The sequence below is a fragment of the Gambusia affinis genome, linkage group LG07 (genome assembly GCF_019740435.1).
Source record: "Gambusia affinis linkage group LG07, SWU_Gaff_1.0, whole genome shotgun sequence".
NCBI lineage: Eukaryota > Metazoa > Chordata > Actinopteri > Cyprinodontiformes > Poeciliidae > Gambusia > Gambusia affinis.
Window position 1 is genome coordinate 2,246,847 of NC_057874.1, and position 18,999 is coordinate 2,265,845.

Consider the following 18,999-nt stretch of genomic DNA (forward strand, 5'->3'; position numbering starts at 1 on the left):
AAGGAGTCGATCACAGATAGCCTTGTATTCTTCTGGAGGGTAGACTCTCTGTCCTGATTTATCAATAATCATCTTCATCATGTCTCTGACCAGGCTTCTCACGGCCGTTTTTTGGGAACCTGTTAGCTCCTCATTGCCGTCATCGTCCAGCACTGAAGAAGTCGATGTCTGACTCTCCCACTCAATCACAGAAAATTGAAGGCAGATGAGAAATCATCAGAGCTGTACTCCGGTTCTGATTCTTTTTCCAGCAGCTTTTCAGTCAACAAGATCTCCGGTTGAAAGAAGGCTTCCATGGGTGATATTTCAGCCAAGTTTGGCTTCCCTTCTAGTTCCTGTGGATCTTTAGTTGACTGAGTCTCTGGTACAGAGTTCTCCACATCTGCAACATCAAGAGGAATGGATGACTCAGCAGGTGAGATTTGATCAACCTCAGGCTCCTCCTTGTGTAGGTCTGCGGTTTCCTGGACGTCTAGAGGAATAACGGCTGCCGTGGTCGTAGTTTTCTCGTTGTCTTTAGCCGGCTGCTACACATCCTTTAATGTCTGAAAGGTTGTCGACATCTTCCACCTGGATCTCCAGCGTTGACTTGTTTTCAGTCAGAGAGGTTTCTGGTTGTTCTTGAATGATCACTAGATCCATCTTTGATGAATGTTTGCCAGTGAAATTTCTGAAAAATCTCTTGATTTTCCCATCAGACCGTAATCTTAGATTTCGGCTCACAAGTTGCATCGTCGGCTGGTTTCTTGAATTCCTCAAGAGATGTGTGCGATCTATCCAAACTGGTTTCATCAACCATATGTCTGATTATTGACATGCCAGGTGCTTGCTCAACATGTTTTCTTGTCGGAGCACCTGAGTCCAAGCTGTCATTGACTCTACCCAGCAGATATTGCACAATGAGCCTGTTTAATTGAATGTGCTCAGTATTGATGACTCCGTCGATCTCCAGAAGTTTACCAAAGGTTTCGGGAACTTTGTTTCCCACGGCCACCTTCAAGTCCTTCATGGTGCAGCTGTCCTTGTGGAGACTCTGAAGAACGTTGCATGTAAACAGATCCAAGATGTCTCCAAAAGTCTCCTGCAGAGCACAAGTGGTGCTGGGTTCTGGGTTTCCATTTGCCAGTCCCTACCACTCCTTCGGGGTGATGCTTTTGAAAAACGGGTCGACCGCAGCCATCAGGGCTTCCACGGTGACGGTCTGGGTCTCTGTGGATGGCGAACTCTGTATACTTGGCATGACTGTTTCTCAGGTTTGAAGATAAGATTCAGGTTTTCTGTGAGAACAACGGGCTCTGCGAGGAACTATGAAATGATGTTTAGGAAAAAAGAATGAGCAAATAAAGACCTTGACCTATGACGTCCGTCCCCCCACGTCATAGGCATCAACGTCTGACGTTTGGGGCATTTTCTCTCTCATTTATAGACTCACCTGCATTTAATGTTTCTGGCTCATTAAGACAGTAGCGAGAGATGTGAGTTAGAATAACTTACTTTGTTACTGTGATAAACACTGACTGACAGCGTGCTAGCTGATGCTAAATTGTTCATTCAGCAGTGTAAATACAAACTTCTGTGTGATGATCCAGTCCTGCTTCTCTCAATGATCAATTTTAGGGAAAAAAAAATAATTAACATTGAAATGTTAATAATAACAGAGTTAATAATGCGTGTGTTGGTTCTCTGTCCTCATGTTATGGACGGGGGACAGATTATTTCAGGAAGCTGAAATGTTTGGTTACCCCTCATAACTTTGGCAAATAAAAAGCATCCAATTCCAAATTCTCAATGGTTATGTGTGATTGTATGATTGAGACACCAGAAATGAGCACCTATAAATTTATTTTATCCAGCCATCTGTCATATTTTACATTACAACGGCATTTTCCAGAAAGCCATCACTCTCACCTTTTCAGGAAGTCAGATCCTAGAATCGTCCCTGGGTACTGCTCCATTTTATCAAAGTTGATGCAATGATGACTCAAACTTTTACAAAGCAAAACAACAAATTAGAAAATAGAAAAGAATTCAAACACATTTTTAAGCAAGTTCTTTCTGTGTTATATAAGTCCACCCAAAAAAGCGTTAGTTCCAAAAATATATATTAAAAGCCAATAATTACGGTGACATTCATGGTAAGTTTGAGTGCAACTTCTAATCACAACTGCAATGTTTTACAGTGTTGAATGTACAAATTGTTATTTTCAGCTTTGCTTCAAACAACATTGGATTAATAGGGAGGAAGTTGAGAGCTACTTCCTGTTTCAGTGGTCTGGATCTTATCGCTGTTGCAACATCTCCCTGCCCTCTCTACTTCCTCTTCTGAGAGGGGAGATGTGCTACCAGCTCTCCGTCTAACGGGTTAATTGAGTTTCCTAAATCTGATGGGATTTATCCTGTCCAGAACTGAAGTGAACTCTGTTTAAGCTTGCATCGAGAAAAGATTCGCCTGGTTTCTGACGACCTCCATCTAGGTGTCCCACCCTTCTTCCCCCCTGTGAAATAGCCAGATTGAGCAGCCTGCAGCCAACTAGTTTCACAGAGCTCACCTGTTAACGGTCACTCGTTCTCTTTTATTACAACTTGCTCTTGTTACTGAACCAGGTTGGTTTTAGTGACTCGGCCGAGTCCCAAGGATGATGTTTTATATGGGCTACCAGCAACCTATGAAACATTTTCCAGCTCTTCCTCTCCAGAATCAAACATCAGAACTATTCTAAAACAATCAAAGAACTTTGAGGTGACTCATTCATTGAATGTCCACAACATCTTTCAGATTTTCTTTATGCTAAATATTTTATTAGTAAGGCTTTTTTGCAAGGGTCAGTACAGCTTAATTCAGTAGCAGAAATAATCAAATAAGTAAAATCAATCATCTAGTCTATCTTTCCCTAATGCTGACACTGGGAACTAAAAAGGGAACCTTTGAGAGAGACAGATGGAGTTTGGTGTTTCGAACCCCAGACCTGGCCTGATGATGAAGAAGGTGTTGCAGCAGGAAGGGGAGCAACTTTCTGAGGTGTATGCAAACATGTCATCGGCGACCCCGCCCTCGCCCCAACGACATAAACTTTTACAACTCATTTTTAATTAAAGTATCAATAATAATAAATGTACATATATGTGAATAAATTGCTGCCTACAGGGCAATTAAAAAAGAATGAAACAAAAAATCTGCAATATTTCATCATTTAATACGTTTGTGTTAAAGAGCCACTTCTGTTAGTCTGTATCTAGAACCACCTATGAGCTGCAGGTCTGAGGCTCTTTGTTAGCATGTTTTTTTTATCATTCTTCTAGCTTGATAGGAAACCTGATCCAAACTGGCAACCCACATTAATAAAATGGTGAAATAATATTGACCACAAAACACTGTATTTATAAAAGATATCATCGTTTTTCCTACATATTCCTAACAAACGTTTTTAATGTTCTCTTCACAATATTTATTTATTTACTATTAATCTATTTGTATGACTTGTTCTTTAAATTGCCATCTATATTATTTTTCGGTCTCAGAAAATGATTGAGGGATGAAGAGACTGATGTCTGGTTCTTTCTGACGGGTCAGCAGTTCCTCTCTTGACTCATTCTGTCTGATATCAAACATCGCTGACACATTTTTAATGCCACTATTAAACTTCACTGTAATTGTTTAGCCTGGATTTTGCTTCTAAGGACGGTGTAGTATCAGGTGGACATTTTAAAAAGAGCGAGGCGATAGCAGCTCCCTGCGGCTGCGTAGCAACCGTCTTTAGGCAATCGTTACAACAGCGTCAGTTCGTGGAGGGGCTATTTAGGTCCCGGAACTACAATTTATCTGACCTTAATAATTCCAGTGTTTTGTTTTGGTCATTATTATTGCACTTATTGTTGAGATGTGTGTGATAAGTGTGTCTATGAGACATTTATAGCAATACGGGATAAATCGGGTCCCGTATTGGACAACAACAACCACCTGTCATTTTAGCCTCGCTTAAGCTAACCGAATATTTACAACTCTCTTGTTGATACACTGACATTACTTACCCACTGTCTTTCAACCACTTTGAAAAGCTTTTCTTCGTCTCTCCAATATCTTTATCCCTCCCCCTCTTCCGTTTTCTGTTTTGTGCCCCGGAGTTTTTTTCTGTCGCCCCATCTTTAGCTCCCTGTTATCGAGTGCATTACTACAATTCAAATTTAAAAGAGAGAGAGAGAAAAAACGCGCCTCAACGCGTTCTAGAAGGGACAGCTACCTGTATGGGAGGGGAGGGGCGCCTAATCAGTGCAGTTCCTCTGTTATTGATCATTTCATAAACAAATAGCTGTTAAGTACATAAAATGCTGACTAGAAAAAAAATTCCCAACATCGTTTTTTGTGCCCCCTCCAGTGCAGCGCCCCTATGCACACTGCATACCCACTTTTTGCGCCACTGGCAGCTGGAGGAGGTTGAGGATGAAGGCAGGGATCTCTGTAGGTCTGATGGTCTTTCATCTCTGCATGGATGGTGAGGTCACACAGGACTTGGGTGCTGGCAGGAAGGAAGGCACCAGTTCTTCTTTGCCTTGTTCTTTGTCTTTGCCTTTATCTTCATCTTTGTCTTTGGGGTCTGACCCCAGCGGATGAGAGACTGTGATTTGAAGCCACATGTTGCAGGGCTGATGGGTTGGTCCCCATGCACAGGACAGTCTTCGGGTCTGTGGCCCCGGCTCTTCTGCAGCTGCAGAAATCTTTGTCCATCTTGATCTTGGCTCGAAACTGCCTGGAGGATCCAACCAAAGGTTTCTCTTTTGCTCTCACCTTTTATGGGGTTTATCCACCTTTTTGGTGTGTATGCATTGGCTAGCACTGATGCTATGCTTGTTTCATTGGCTTTCTACTTTGACAGATGATCTCATATCCATCACTGTGTCAAGAGACATTATGTCCTGATGTCTGTGCTAATGTCTCAGTGTTGCTCAACGGTCTTCCTACCTCCATTGCCTACACAACCTTTTCTCTGAAACGTTTAAGGCATTGACCATCTCTGCTCTCCTGTTAGTCCCCTTTTCCCCCTAACTTTTCACCTACCATCTACCTCCAACAAATCAGTGATATTTAATTGCAGTTACACCCTTTTACACCATTTCAAGTTCAATGTCAAAATCACATTTATAACTTCTTTAGCTTCTCTGATTTAGCATTCATTTCTAATTTTATGATAACCATAATTCATTAGTTACTCTTATTATAATCTCAATGTTAACTTAAGTTACAGTTACTTGTTTTACTTGTAAGTGTTCCCACAAATGCGCCAAGTAAATGCAAGTATTCTTACAATAAACCAATATTAATATAAGTATTTTACTTTGAATCTTATCCAATTACTCAAAATGTTTAGATTCCATTCTTTAAAACTATTACTTATTTAAACTACATTTAAATAAGTAATAGTCTCAACTATTTTTTTTTATAAAACTTCAGGCTTGAAACTTACTTCCTCTTTTTTCAGGAGACCTGTTCTTCCTGTTTCATGAGTCTCTCTGTCTGATTATAATTTCTTATGATTAGATAGAAAAAAGTAGAATTAAAGCAAGTTTGCAGGAGACAAAAACAACACACACAACCAGATTTATTTTATTTATGTTTAAGTCTTCTGTTGGGTCTAGATGTCACTTGTGTGATTCATTTTAAGGTAACTTTATTTATTTTTACTGTTAATCTTAAATCTCCAGCATGGGGAAGTGGGATGATCTCGTGTTTTCTTGATGGTTCTTACATAATGCTGAGTGTTTACATGTGGCGGTCTGCTGAATGCTGCTGTCTCACTTTCTGCAGCTCTAGTATTTCTGCCTTTGCTCCTCTGCACCTCTCTCTCCCTGTGTGCAGACCTGCAGTGTATAAAAGCCTTTCTGATGAGGCTGCTGCTCTGCAGAGGAAGACTAAAGGATCCAGAGGAACCAGAAAAGAGTTTGTCATCTTCTAGCTGTGAGTAACACATGTCATAGTTTGTGCTGTTAGATAAAGTAGAGTTTAATATTTATGCATACTGATCTTGTGAATGGACTGCTTTCTATGAGTTTGCAGTGGCAGATGACTCAGCATTTTTTCTGTCCTTGTTTTGAACTGTAAAAAGCCAAGCAAACTTACTGTGTAGTGGACACTGATGTTTAATACAACCTTGATTTTTGACAGGGCAGTAGATAAATTATATTTTGTATGACTGGTTCTTCAAAGTGTGGGACTGATTTGGTATTTTGGGGATGCGGTTATATGGGATGCCAACCCCCCGTTGTTTGTCCTACAGAGATTGATCTGTTTAAACCCTGGGTGATCCTATGTGATGCCTCCTATTCAGTAACCAAATACCTCGGCTTTTGCCCGTTTGCTTTTTGTCTGCTGTGTGCTGAGTCAGAGTACCAGATAATCGTTTTTGAAATCTGTCTGCATGGCAGACTCCTCATAAACAACAAACCAAGAAGAAATGTTTAGCTATCGATCTAATGTGTTTTTCTTTGCAGGCCTTGAAAACCCATATTTATCCAGTAACCATGGCTAGAAACCTGCTAAGGAATCCCTGTGGAAATGGTGAGAAGTCTTTTTGTTTCTTCTCTTATGCAGTTCCAAACTGTACCAATAATGTATAAAGGAGACAACACTATAGGGGTTGTGGTGACACAGACATTTAGAGTTGTGTGTCATTAGCATAAGCATAGCAGGATGTCTTGTAACATAATACGATCTGAGCAATGAGTCAGTACTGTTGGCCCTACACGGAAAAGATCCAAGAGCAGAGCCTTAAGGAACTACAGTTTATAAGCTTCATACAACACAGTGTCGTGGTCGACAGGGTGAACCTTTTTGGTGTGCCAAGTTTTAAAGTGTTTCCACTACATGTGATGTATATTTCTTTAAAAGTCCATATAAAAATCAGATACTTTGCAGTTTTAGCTGAAGTTTCAATGTTCACTTCCAGAGTGACACAATGTCACCAAATTCCCCCAAATCTCAAGATAGTCTAAAGATGACGCATACTATCAACTATCATCAGTCAATATGTTTAATGAGAGTTAAACATCATATAGCATCAACATCATTAGCATTGTACAAGATTTATCATTTAGAAATAAATGATAAAGCTACAAGATGCACAGATTTAACATTGTACATATTGTATGTCTTTAGCTTTGAGGTAAACTAATAATTAAAAAGTATATATATTAAGTTTTTATCCTCATCATCAACACCTGACCAATTAATCCACAAAGCAATTTGAATTAGTGAGTGAAATTTACTCTGAGGAATGTGACGTCCTGGTTGTGACTAGTATGTAATCAAACCTCCAAAACATACATGTTTTAAATAACCTTTACATGATGGCCAGTTGTATTTTGTCTGAAGGTGAACGAGTAAGCTCTGGTGTTTTGAGATTGAAAGATTCATTCTAGGTTTAGAGATAAGCTACATAGTGCTACAATTAGCCATTTGAGACTGAATTCCTCTCCTAGAGCAACTGGAATCCTGGGAGCTGACAGAAAACGGTGGGAACCACTGGAGAGTGGAGGACATGCCAGGAGACTGTGGTCATGACTTCTGCAATGAAGAAGTGACCAAATATTTTGCGACTTCCTTTGAGTGAGTGTCTTTAGCACCAACTTTAATACGCCTAATGTCTCATGCGCCACCTGAACTCTGATTCTATAATTCTCATCAGTGGTGGACACACTTTCACTCATCTGCAGATGCACTCATAGCAGAGCCATTTCTTCACTAAGAGCTTTAGCACTCCTGCTAATTTTGAAAATATTCCCTTGAATTAATTTTTTCCGGATAAATACCAAGGCGCTAATTTACTTAGCTGTTTTCTAAACTTTCATCTGAAAGTTTCAAATCTGTGTTGAAGTTTTGATTGTTGACTATTTTTTAAGCAGTTAGAAGTTAATTCACTTACTCTTACTATGAAGTGGGTGAAGACAGTCTGTGCAGCTCTTCCGTTTTCTTTCCTCACGTTTTATTTTGTTCAATAACTTTATTTCAAAGAAGAAACAAACAAGAACAAAGTAAAACACAGGCAGCAGAATCCAAGACACAGACATGAATACAATATCTATGAGCAATATAGAACATATAAATTTTAATGTCAAAATTAAATTATTGCTCAACAGTTGTAGTCTTTCTATGGCAGTTATAACTTGAATGCAAGTTAGTGCTTTAGCATGAGCTTCTGCTAAATACTGTGTTGGTGTTATGCTTTAGTGTCAGCAGAACTCATGTTTATGACGACTCCATTAAGATTAGAGCAACTAACGTTTGAGTTAGCGGTGCCCACAACTGAACCTGATTTAGCTAACTGCTAACAATCATCCTCATGCATTATCCTAGGCTTTGCCTAAAAAGGCAGGTGATCGACCTGATAGAGGAGGGTTACAGCCCAGAGCAGCTGGACGCTCAGCCTCCTGTCACAGTGAAAGACTGGTAAGACTTGAACATTCAGGTAAGACAGTCACTTTGCGTCAGGATGCATTCACACCAGCCCTGTTTAGTCCGTTTTAATCAAATTCTAGTTAGTTTGTCAAGAAAGTCCGGTTTGTTTGGCAAGGTGTGAATGCTCAATTTAATTAGAAATATGCTAAAAAACGCAATTGTGAAACTTAATGCAAAATGAGTTATTTCTCATAGCTTGCAGTGTCAGGAAATCCGGTTGAATACAGGTGGATCTTCCAACTATCTGGGGTCGGGTCATGGAGGCAGCAGCCTAAACTGACAGACATGGACTTTCCTCTCCCCAGCTACTTGGTCAGTTCCCAGTTCATCCCAGAATCAAAGTCATAGTCTGGACTTCCTCTGGATCTCCTTCTGGTGGGATGTGCCCTGAACATCTCACCAGCGAGGTGTTCAGGAGGCTAGTGTGATGGCTTTGAGAGCCCTGGTGGATCCAGCTGCATATTGTCCAAAGAGGCCAGAGCCCACAAATGAACACTTTGCTGCTGCATACAAGCTGCTGTGACTAGAAAAAAACTGTTTCCATTGCAATTTTGCAAAATACACACATATCAATATGGTTAAAAAGCATGATTCTTCCCCCCGCAAGTTGTCAAGTGTTCATTAAGCAAATTCATTTTTGTAATTTTAATTACATAATTTTATCATCAATGGAAACAGCTTGTGATGTCATCCTGCAGGTACTGTGGCAGGACCGACTGTGGCTGCATCTATCAGATGACAACCTGTCTGCTGGATGAGAATCAAAAGGTTCTGCAGGAATATATTCATGATCCAGAGACTCTGGACCCCGAGGCAGACTCCTCATGGAGACAGGTTCTCAAATGCTTTAGTCTCTAATAGAAAAATAACACAAACACATCCTGCAGAGAACATATTATCCAACCAACTATCCAACCAGCAGTTCTCTTTCCCTTCCCTTGTTCATCTCCAGGTCACTCATACATTTAATGACTACGGACCTGGAATGCGTTTCATCTCATTTGAACATGGAGGACGTGACAGCAGTTACTGGGAAGGCTGGTTTGGGGTTCGGGTCACTGGGAGCTCTGTGACGCTTGACGTCTGAACCAGAGGAGAAACAAGAGGAGAAGAATGGAAACAAATATAGCCAAGAATAAAACATAAAATTATTAATCTGAGTATATTTTAAATACCGTAGCTATTGCAGTATTTTAAAGGTAGCTATTTGAAATCTTTGCTGCTTTTGGTCCAAGAAACTAACGTTCACACAAATAGGCACCTTCACTTTGCTAACCTTTGTATATTCAACCCTCTGCTTGCTGGACTAACCTTAAATTAGCCTCTTAGTACTCTTTGCACTAATCAGCAATCCTTCAAATATTAATCACAGAAATAAAATAAACTATTGTGTGCAATCCAGAATGTGTTGATGTGTACTGGTGGTTTATTTTTCATGGCCTTGAACTATTTTATGTGTTGGACCTACACAAAATAGAGCTCAACTGTGAGAAAGAAGATAAATGACGTCACCATGAAATGAAGAACAGCTAATGAGAAAAAGAGCATCAATTGTGGCAACGTTTCTTTTTATTTTCTTATGTTTAATGGTGGAATGGGGAAAAAAAACAACCAAACACATGGGAATCTGAGCTCACACACAACCACACCCAAAGGCAGTTTAAAGAGCCAAATTAACACAATAGTACAATAATGTTATAGAATAGACAGTCAGAATTCTAATTGACTATTTTTCTGTTCTGCTCCCTCATTAAATGAAAACGACACAATTTAAGACATAAACTGAATTTGTGAAATGAAAATTAGATTCAGATTGTGCCGACTGATTTTTTAAGGTTTTCCAGCCTTTGGCTGTTAGAAGTTTGCAGACAGTAGTTAATACTGACTGATTCTACACAAAATAAACTGATCAAAAGTAGAAGCTCTGAGAGGTAAAGGTCTTTCTGCTTTAAGTCAAATTATTAACCTGATCTTAAGTAAGTTGATAACTATTTAATAGAAAATGTGTATTCTGCAAAAAATACTAGGTGGTTTTAAGCTGCACGTTTGCATTGACAGGCTTTAATACAGTCGGAAACATTCAAATAAAAACTACCTTCTGTGATAAAATGAAACAGAAAATAACATTTCTTTTACTGTTGAAACCTCTGATGGAGTTAACACAACCTGGAAGGATCGCAGGAAGGAAACAGTTCCACTGTTTTCTTCAACTTCCAGGAACTTCAAATGTCGACCCAGTTAAATACTTTAAAGGCCTAAGTCAGTTCACGATTCAAGTTAATAAAACAAATGTAAAAGTACAAAAAAGAAAAATGTATTGATCGGAAATATATCAATTGCTCTAAAGCAGCGTGTCATTTGTTTTAAGCAGTGGTGGGATTAATTCACTGAAGAGTCTGTAATTAATCCCATTTTAATTCAAACTATATGTTAATCAAATAACCAACATTTTCCATTCAACGCCTCTTCTTGCTGCTAATTATTGTATAAATAGACATACAAGTCCAAAAACAAAAATATTTATTATTTTTGGTTATTCAACCATCATTTTGATGCAAAGTTCAATTTGGGTAGAATAACAGAAACTGATCCTCGTGGAAGGTGGAAGCGGAGCTACTGCTGTTATTCTCCTTGCGACTGCATCTGTTTGCAAAAGGCCTCAAACTGCTGCTGCTCCAACTCTGTCATCACCTTGTTCAAAGCATATATCTGGAAATCAGAGAAGCAGACACAAGCAGGAGTAAAAAAAGAAAAAGCCCAGAAGACCAACCAAAACATCGTTTGAGTATCTACAGTGTAGGTTTGCAGTGAGGATGGGATACCTCTGCTCTCTGTCGCTGTTTGGCCTCCTGCTGTGCAGACTTCTGCTTGGCTCTGTCTCCTCTGGTCGGGGTCGAGTTCAGCTTTGGTCTGTCCTTGCGGCAGGCCTGCTCCATGGCGTCGCTTTAACTCCACCTGAAAAAGTCCAAGAGAAACTTTTAACCTGAAAAATCTTGATGGGGGACAGATTGTCATGAGAAGGTTCTACTGTGGCTCCAAAAGATTTTCCACATCACATTACACTAATATTTCAAATGGTTTTTTTTGTTTAAAATAAATTCTAAAAAATATGAAATGCATATTTTAATTTAAGACCAACCAATTGAACTTGAAAATGCAGCTGAGGTTCACACCATCCTAAAAAAAATACAGCCACTAAATTATGATTTTGATTAATAAAACCAAAATCAAATCAAATTTTATTTTATTAGCACATTTCAGCAGCAAGGCATTTCAAAGTGCTTTACATCATAAACACAAAAACACAAAGTCATGCAACATAGAATCAACAACCAAAACATGACATTAAGTCAAGAGCCCTCATTAAATTTGTAATTGATTACGTTTCAAATACAACTCTAAACAGGTGGGTTTTTAGTCGAGATATAAAGGAAGTCAGTGTTTCAGCTCTTTTACAGTTTTCCTTAAATTTGTTCCAGATTCATGTTAAAATGGCCCAGTCAAAAAAAAAAACATCAGGTAAAGACATAAACCCAAAGACTTGAAGATGTAGCTGCAGCTAAAGGTACTTCTACAAAACAAACTCTCACAGGGGTTGATTTATGCACTACTTAAAATACACTTAAAGTAGCAGATCTAATTGGACAAAGAATTTCAAGGGGTGTGAATATTTTTGAAGGCATTGCACCTGCGGATCAACGCAACGCCGCTAACTTAAAAGTCCAGGTGCTTTTGGAGCATAACTAATTCATTCGAAGCTAATAAACAGACATACGTAAAAACTACACGTTTCCATAGCAACATGTTACTCTGAAGTCAAAGCAGCTACCAATATTAATGTTAAGTGAGAATATTTATCGGGGTAAGTTGCCCTACGCCTAAATAGTCTATTAGTCGTTAAAGTTAGCGTCTTAGTCAGTTCAGCTAACATTAGCCTGCTATCGGTTTGGTTTTACACGCTGACGTCTCAAATATTAGCAACATTAGCATTCTGATAGTGGTGAACTCACCTGGGATATGAGCGGAAGTCAAATGAAGCAATACAAGGAGGCTTTCATTAGCATTGACAATAAAAACTAGCTGTAGGATGCTACTGGCAGACAGAACAGCTGTTCTCTGTGTGCCACAAATAAACAAACCCGTGTTCAGCTGTATAAAGCTCAATAGTTCCGGTGACGAATTTTCTCGACCTTATTTTCTTAGATTTAATGTTTAAATATTGTGTTTTTATAACTTTGGAAAGCTCAGCTTTTTGTTATGAAAATTAGCTTTTCGGATTTTTATAAAGTAAATATTAAGTGCTTTAGCATCAAAACAGACGCGATGCCGCTACCCCACGATTGAAATCAGTCTCTTAGTAGCAAACTGGTAAACTAAAGTGCTATAATAACAAATGTTATCAACAATTATGAAGGAGGCTTCTTTGCCACCAAGTTCCATTAAGAAAAGGTTATTACAGTACACCCAAAGCAATTGCTAATAATAAAGCTATAGAACGCTTTGTTAGCAATTGCTTTCGGTTTATTTCAAATGCAATGGACACAGAGACGTAGAAGATAAAGAAAAAGAAAGGAAGAGAAAGTTAAAATGGACAGAGACAGATAAGAATAGAGTAGATACAGAAGGATAAAGAGAACACACCTACTTTTTTTGATCAGGGAGAACCAATAGGTCTGACCACCAGATGTCGCCCTTGTATTACAGATCATCTTTGAATCCCAGGCTAATACTTGTATGTGACATGGCACATAATAAAAAGAAAATACGGACAAAGGTGTCTAGTGAAATGAACTGCTAGTTTAGCTATTGAATTCATTTTTGAATCAGAAAAGTCAGAAGATAAGCGTGCCTCAGACCGGGGTGCATGATGTACCGACCCCCCTCATGAAGCCTTCTCAGCGCATGCATCAGCTGGGTGGTGAGTGAGTGTGATGGTGGTCCAGGAAACATTCATCACTGCTGAAACCAAAATAGCCATCAATGACGACACAGAATAACCAAACACCCTCATGTATGAAGTGAGCAAATCGTCCTCTTGTGCCAAACAACCTTATAGCGTCTGATGCTAAGGTGGAGGTTTGAAATGCGCTTCTCTTCTCTCCACACCACAAAGAATAACTGAACGGCATACCAAACGGTTTACCTGGATTTCTCGGCCAGTGGCTCTATTTTGGAACAATATCTTCCCAAGAACTAGTGCAGAACTCAGCAGACAACAGCCGGCCATGCTGCCCCAAAACACACCACAGGATAAATGGAAGGAGTCAAACATGCTTTATTTACACTTTATTTCGGTATCACAAAACCTATTTTTATTTACTTTTCATATTGTGCAGTTTGTGCAGTTTCATAAAATCCCATAACTTCCATTCCCTTACAAAAAAATCCCACGAAAATCACATGTGAAAACGTGATTTTTGGTGTGATTTTCACATGTGGAAATGTGTGATTCATATGTGATTTTACCATGAAACGTTCCAAAATCACACGTATTCATGTGCTTTCACATGTGATTCACATGATTCTCATGTAAAATTTGTGTGAACCACATGTGATCACATGTGAAAGTCACATGTGATTTTTGTGGGATTTTTTTGTAAGGGTTTAAACGAACTGGACAAGCGGTCCAGAGAGACCTGGGAATGATGTGTAGCTTCTACATAAAATCAACTTCTCAGTTCACTTGAGTGGCACGAGTGAACAAACTGGGAAGTCAGAAAAGCCATCATGGCCATTGCCACCCAGAGAAAACCCGGCTGAAAGACGTCACAGTGCTAACCGCATCGTTTTGACTGACAGGCTGTTTCTGGGGAGTAAAAAAACACAAACAGCCACAGTGATGACTGAACGAATGCAGAAAAATACAGGATGAATATTCAACCGGCAGCAATGAGGCACCATAAACAACCTGTACATGTTGTGTGGCTCATGTCTTACATTTCACTTTCGAAAATGATTTCTTAAAATGATTATTTAGCAGGAAAAACACAGCTATAAGTCACATCCATCTACCCACCCATCCTTTGTAAAAGCAATTAATTTAATAGTGTTTGTAAGAAGGATGAAACATAGTATTATTTTATGCCAAGCCTCTTTAGTCAATTATTCGCAACATCTTCCCAGAAATGTTTTCTTTCTTTGGCTTTGTCTACAGCCAAGTGGTCTTTTTCCAAATAATTAGTGGGAAAATCTAATTGAAAATGAGGTATCCATTTTCAAGACGCGCTAAAAATGTCTGAATTGTAGTGCAGTGATTTAAAATGTATCTTTATGAGATGTGGGAGTAAAGTATCTTAGCCAGAATTACCTGGGCCAGGACCGGGTAGCTGAAGCTAAGGGACCGCGCACGCTGTCAGCCAGCAGCGCAGCAGCTACAGGGCTGATTGGAGGCTTAAATAAATGTGCTGTCTACATGTCACAGTGGTTGTGCTGTACTTCATGTGTTTCCACACATTAAGTCCATGTGTTGTCGTGTTAAGAGGCTCTTTTGAAAACAGCTCTGGTCTGTTTGGACAAGTGGAGCTGTTGTCTTTAATGATGAAGCAGCTCAATCAGGGGTATAACTTACTGCCAGTGAAATGGAAAACATTGTTCCAAAAAAACAAGATGCCATCTTTGCAGAGCTCAGATTGTCGCTGTGGCAACAACTTTGTGAGAAAATGAAGCGTTACTTATTATGTTCTGGGCGTATAGAACCATTTTATAGCACTTTATGTACAGTGTGTCCCTCTGCATGTAGACCCACTAGGAGCCCATAGAAAGTCATACCACTGGCAGAATGTGTCCCCATCGTCATGGTGACCTCAGCTGCAGTATTGATCATTGGTTGGGGCTGCAGGCCTGGCAGCTTCTATTGGTGCATCTTGAAAATGTGAGTCTCAACTCTTGTATTAAGACGGTTCTATGTTCTGTCTGTAAGTGCAGCAAAACAAGGGAACTCTTGGTTTATAGAATTTATGTGACTTTGACTGCCTGCATAATATACCTGTTCTCTTTCTTGCTTTCTTTTTCGCTTTGTTTCTTGATTTGTCCCTCAATTCCTGACTGAGCTGTACAGTTTCTGTTTTTTACCCCGATCCCTATTTGAAGCGCATCTCTTTCTTCTCCTTCCTTGTCTCCTGCCTTTACTCCGTCACTTCCTCCCTTGCATCCTTGCCTTCTTTTCTACCTTGCACTCCAGTGCTATTCACAATTTAGAAAAGACTTCCTCATACAGACGTCCACTGGTGTCAAAATGTGTTTCAAATGTGAAAGATGTTGTATACACACGACACAGAAAACTTGTCTACCAATGCCTGAATGAGTAATGTGATTCAGGAGAAAAATTTACAATCTATATTGACAAAGAAAGATTTAAGAAATGTTCAAAATGATTAAGATTATTAAAACAGATTTTACCTTTCTATACTGACCTGTTATTGTTAGATGCTAAGTTATAGTTAGGAGCCTTGTTCTTTAAATTAAGCTCGCTCTCCAGGGGTGAGTCCAGTTCTGACTGCTCCTTCACACCAGCAGACCTGAGCATACAAACTGACTACAACCTCCTAACCCTGCCAAAACACACACACACACACACACACACGCACACACACGCACACACGTGCACACACACGCACACACACACAGAGCAAACCACACTTTGTACAAATCCTTGTAGACCTGTACATATCCATACACACAAAGTCTTTCAGGAATAAAAATAAATGATCATGGCGAATGTGCCTAAAATAACTGGTGTCACATACAAACACACACTTACTGTACACGCATACAGTATGTAAAGCCAAGACATGCACACAGTCAGACTTTTTTTTTTTTGCAAACATAAACCCCAAAAGACCCTGAGCCGCCAAAGAAAACATCACACAGCAACCAGAAAAAAAAAAGAACGATATGCACAGGATGTGACCTAACAAGAAGAGGTCAGTTCACCCATACATGCATATACTACACCAGACCCCACAACACACACACACTGATCGCATGTTAGTTTTTACAGGTTTCAGTTTTCTGATCTTATGTCTTCTTAACCCTAATCAACCTCCCTCTAAACTGTTGCTGCTGTTCTTCAACCACTGAGCTGTGGGGGCAACAAGTTGCTGCACAGCATCTCAGCTGTGTCTTCAGAGCCATAAAGGAAGGAGGTCAGAAAAAAAAAATGTAACTCAAGTCTCATATTCACCAAATAAAAGTCCAGGAAATAAGTTTAAATCCAAATATTATGGCAGGAATTTTAAAGAATGTTAGTAAATATCAAGAGCCAACAGTCCTTAAAGCCTTGAGTTTACCAAACCAGAGTTTCCTCAACTCCTGTCATGCTCACTGTTCTCCTTCCCTCAGCCTGCCTCACTGGTCTCCCCTCCCAGCTGCACCCAGCTCCCAGTCAACCACCTGTCCCTTGTCACTAATCAGGCTCCCCATTCTCCTCCACACACTGCTGGATCAGATAATGAAATAACATTGAACTGATGAAATGGGTGAATTTGTACTCAAAGTAAAAATTGTTATTGTTTGTTTTTAGTCTGTCTTTGAAATTGCTGAAATTTCCTGTTTTAATTTTGCTTGTGTGTTTGATGTTATTTTGTGATGTTTATAATGTTTGTAAAATATTACAATTATTGGGGCAGTTAATTTGGATTTTGTGTTTTGATTTTGTTTGTGTCTTAAGGCATTTTATTACATCTTTTTGGTCATCTTTGTCTATTTCATATTTCTGTAATTGAATGCCTCCTGAACATATCTATTTCAGGAAAGTCAGGACAGAAATTTTGCCCCTTCAGAAAATTCTAACCCTTACAAAAAAATCCCATGAAAATCACATGTGACTTTCACATGTGATCACATGTTGTTCACACAAATTTTTACATGTGAATGATGTGAATCACATGTGAAAGCACATGAATATGTGTGATTTTGGAACGTTTCGTGGTAAAATCACATGATTCACATGTGAATCACACATTTAAGTGTGGGACATAGTAAATGCATGTAGACCCTAGTAGGTCTGCATGCATTTCCACATGTGATTCACACATTTCCACATGTGATCACATGGAAATCACATGTGAAAACGTGATTTTTTGGTGGATTATGTGATCACATGTGATTTTCATGGGATTTTTTTGTAAGGGAACTTGCTAACATCATTTTTACTCCCTCAAATCAGTTGTTACTGGTAAAATCTGTGTCTTGCGTCAGGATAAGTAAAATGCTTTTGTGCCACCAGGGGTCAAGGCTGTGTTTCAGCTGAAATACGCAGCTGCCTGCGCATCTGGGCATACTTGTTCAGCATAACCAACCTGTGTTTCCCACACACAGCCAGAAATGTTCCTCTAATTGCCATCACTCACCTCCTACACGACTCCGACTTACGCCTCGGCATCGGCGAGAGTCGGGCACAGGAAAAGGAGCGAGGAGGAGCGCGGGGTTAGGCTGATGAGGGTGATGGTGGTGCTGCACAGGAGGAGGACAGAAGGGGAACAGAGGGTCCTTTAAGTCCACCCTAGGAGACAGCGGGGTCAGTGTGTTTGGCCTGGCCGGCTTTCACCCGTTTCTGCCTCTCACTCTCACTTCTCCCTCTCTGTCCCAGGAGCTGCTTCTCATTAAGCCTATTTGCTTTGGCCGACTCACGTTGGCACTTAGCAGCAACACGCTTGCTATCACGAGCGCGCTCCGACGCGCCTCGCGACCCACGCACACACGTACACGCAGCTTTTATTTGTTTTGGCCGCGACAAGGTGCCACTTAGCAGACCTTTAAACGCCAACGATCCGCCAAACACACCACGGTGTTTACTTTCGCCAAGCTTGGACTCATTCATACACACACATAAACATGCTGAGACAGGGCTGTAAACATGGAGGACCAGCTTTAAAATGAATGCAAAATGTCTTTCTAAATCACAGGAGTTTAACGGTAACCCTTAAAGCAATAATGTGTATTGCTTTTTTGTTTCTTGTTTTTGCATGAGTAGTCAAATGATGCTTTTTGAAAAAACACGTCAGTATGATTAGAATATAACCATACGTTTCAACTTCTCTTCTAAAATGTCAACTTTTTCACAACAGCTTGTGAAGGGGGATGTAAAAAGATACATGGCTGCTTCTTAAGAACCCAAAAAGAAAACAATTCTGAACCGTTTCAAGTATTCAGCACTAAATGAAATCAGCAACCATTTGCCTTCACTGAGAAAAAAGAAAGCAGGTGAACCAACTTGAGCCTCTGCAAGTAAATATACTCGGTTTATTAAGTTGTCATGTTCAGCAAACATAAATAAAGTTTGACAAACTTTATTTATTTAATTCTTTTACATGTAAAAACTTTACTCAATTTTTTCAGCTGGAGCTCTGTTTACAGTGTTCAGGAACCCCTGAACCTCTGTGTATGTTGGACCTACATGAGGTTCACTTTACATACATATTTTGAGGATTTTTCAGTGAAACTTTGGATTATTCCCAGAAAATGTTCTTTCTCACATATTTTTTGTAGTGCATATGTATTGCATTTTTTTTAGAATTTCTTCTGTTCTAATAGCCTTGACATGTGGCAAGGCC

At 39.6% G+C, this 18,999-nt stretch overlaps 2 protein-coding genes across 3 annotated transcripts; one reads left to right on the forward strand and one right to left on the reverse strand.

Moving 5' to 3' along the window:
- Positions 1-5,789: 5,789 nt before the first annotated feature.
- On the forward strand, positions 5,790-9,850 carry fbxo2 (F-box protein 2). The gene is made up of 6 exons (XM_044122325.1): positions 5,790-5,950; positions 6,484-6,550; positions 7,471-7,597; positions 8,345-8,437; positions 9,145-9,280; positions 9,399-9,850. Exons 2-6 carry the CDS (start codon positions 6,514-6,516, stop codon positions 9,531-9,533), a joined length of 528 nt encoding a protein of 175 aa, XP_043978260.1. The 5' UTR covers positions 5,790-5,950; positions 6,484-6,513; the 3' UTR covers positions 9,534-9,850.
- A 1,099-nt stretch (positions 9,851-10,949) lies between these two features.
- LOC122834164 (small vasohibin binding protein) lies at positions 10,950-18,047 on the reverse strand. 2 transcript variants are annotated; one of them, XM_044122329.1, is made up of 3 exons: positions 17,797-18,047; positions 11,269-11,401; positions 10,950-11,155 (listed from the first exon to the last, which is right to left on the reverse strand). In XM_044122329.1, the coding sequence occupies exons 2-3, from the start codon at positions 11,380-11,382 to the stop codon at positions 11,069-11,071; spliced, it is 201 nt and encodes a 66-aa protein (XP_043978264.1). In that variant the 5' UTR covers positions 11,383-11,401; positions 17,797-18,047; the 3' UTR covers positions 10,950-11,068. The 2 variants fall into 2 exon arrangements, with proteins under 2 accessions (XP_043978264.1, XP_043978262.1); XM_044122327.1 differs by lacking the exon at positions 17,797-18,047 and adding an exon at positions 12,457-12,608.
- Between the last annotated feature and the right edge of the window lie 952 nt (positions 18,048-18,999).

Bases quoted from the DNA above. Each gene is read 5' to 3' on its own strand.
- fbxo2 (XM_044122325.1), top strand. From the start codon at position 6,514: ATGGCTAGAAACCTGCTAAGGAATCCCTGTGGAAATG. The intron at 6,551-7,470 runs GTGAGAAGTCTT...TTCCTCTCCTAG, and splicing joins AAGGAATCCCTGTGGAAATG to AGCAACTGGAATCCTGGGAG. The intron at 7,598-8,344 runs GTGAGTGTCTTT...GCATTATCCTAG, and splicing joins TATTTTGCGACTTCCTTTGA to GCTTTGCCTAAAAAGGCAGG.
- LOC122834164 (XM_044122329.1), bottom strand. From the start codon at position 11,382: ATGGAGCAGGCCTGCCGCAAGGACAGACCAAAGCTGAACTCGACCCCG. The intron at 11,156-11,268 runs GTATCCCATCCT...TCTGATTTCCAG, and splicing joins AACAGCGACAGAGAGCAGAG to ATATATGCTTTGAACAAGGT.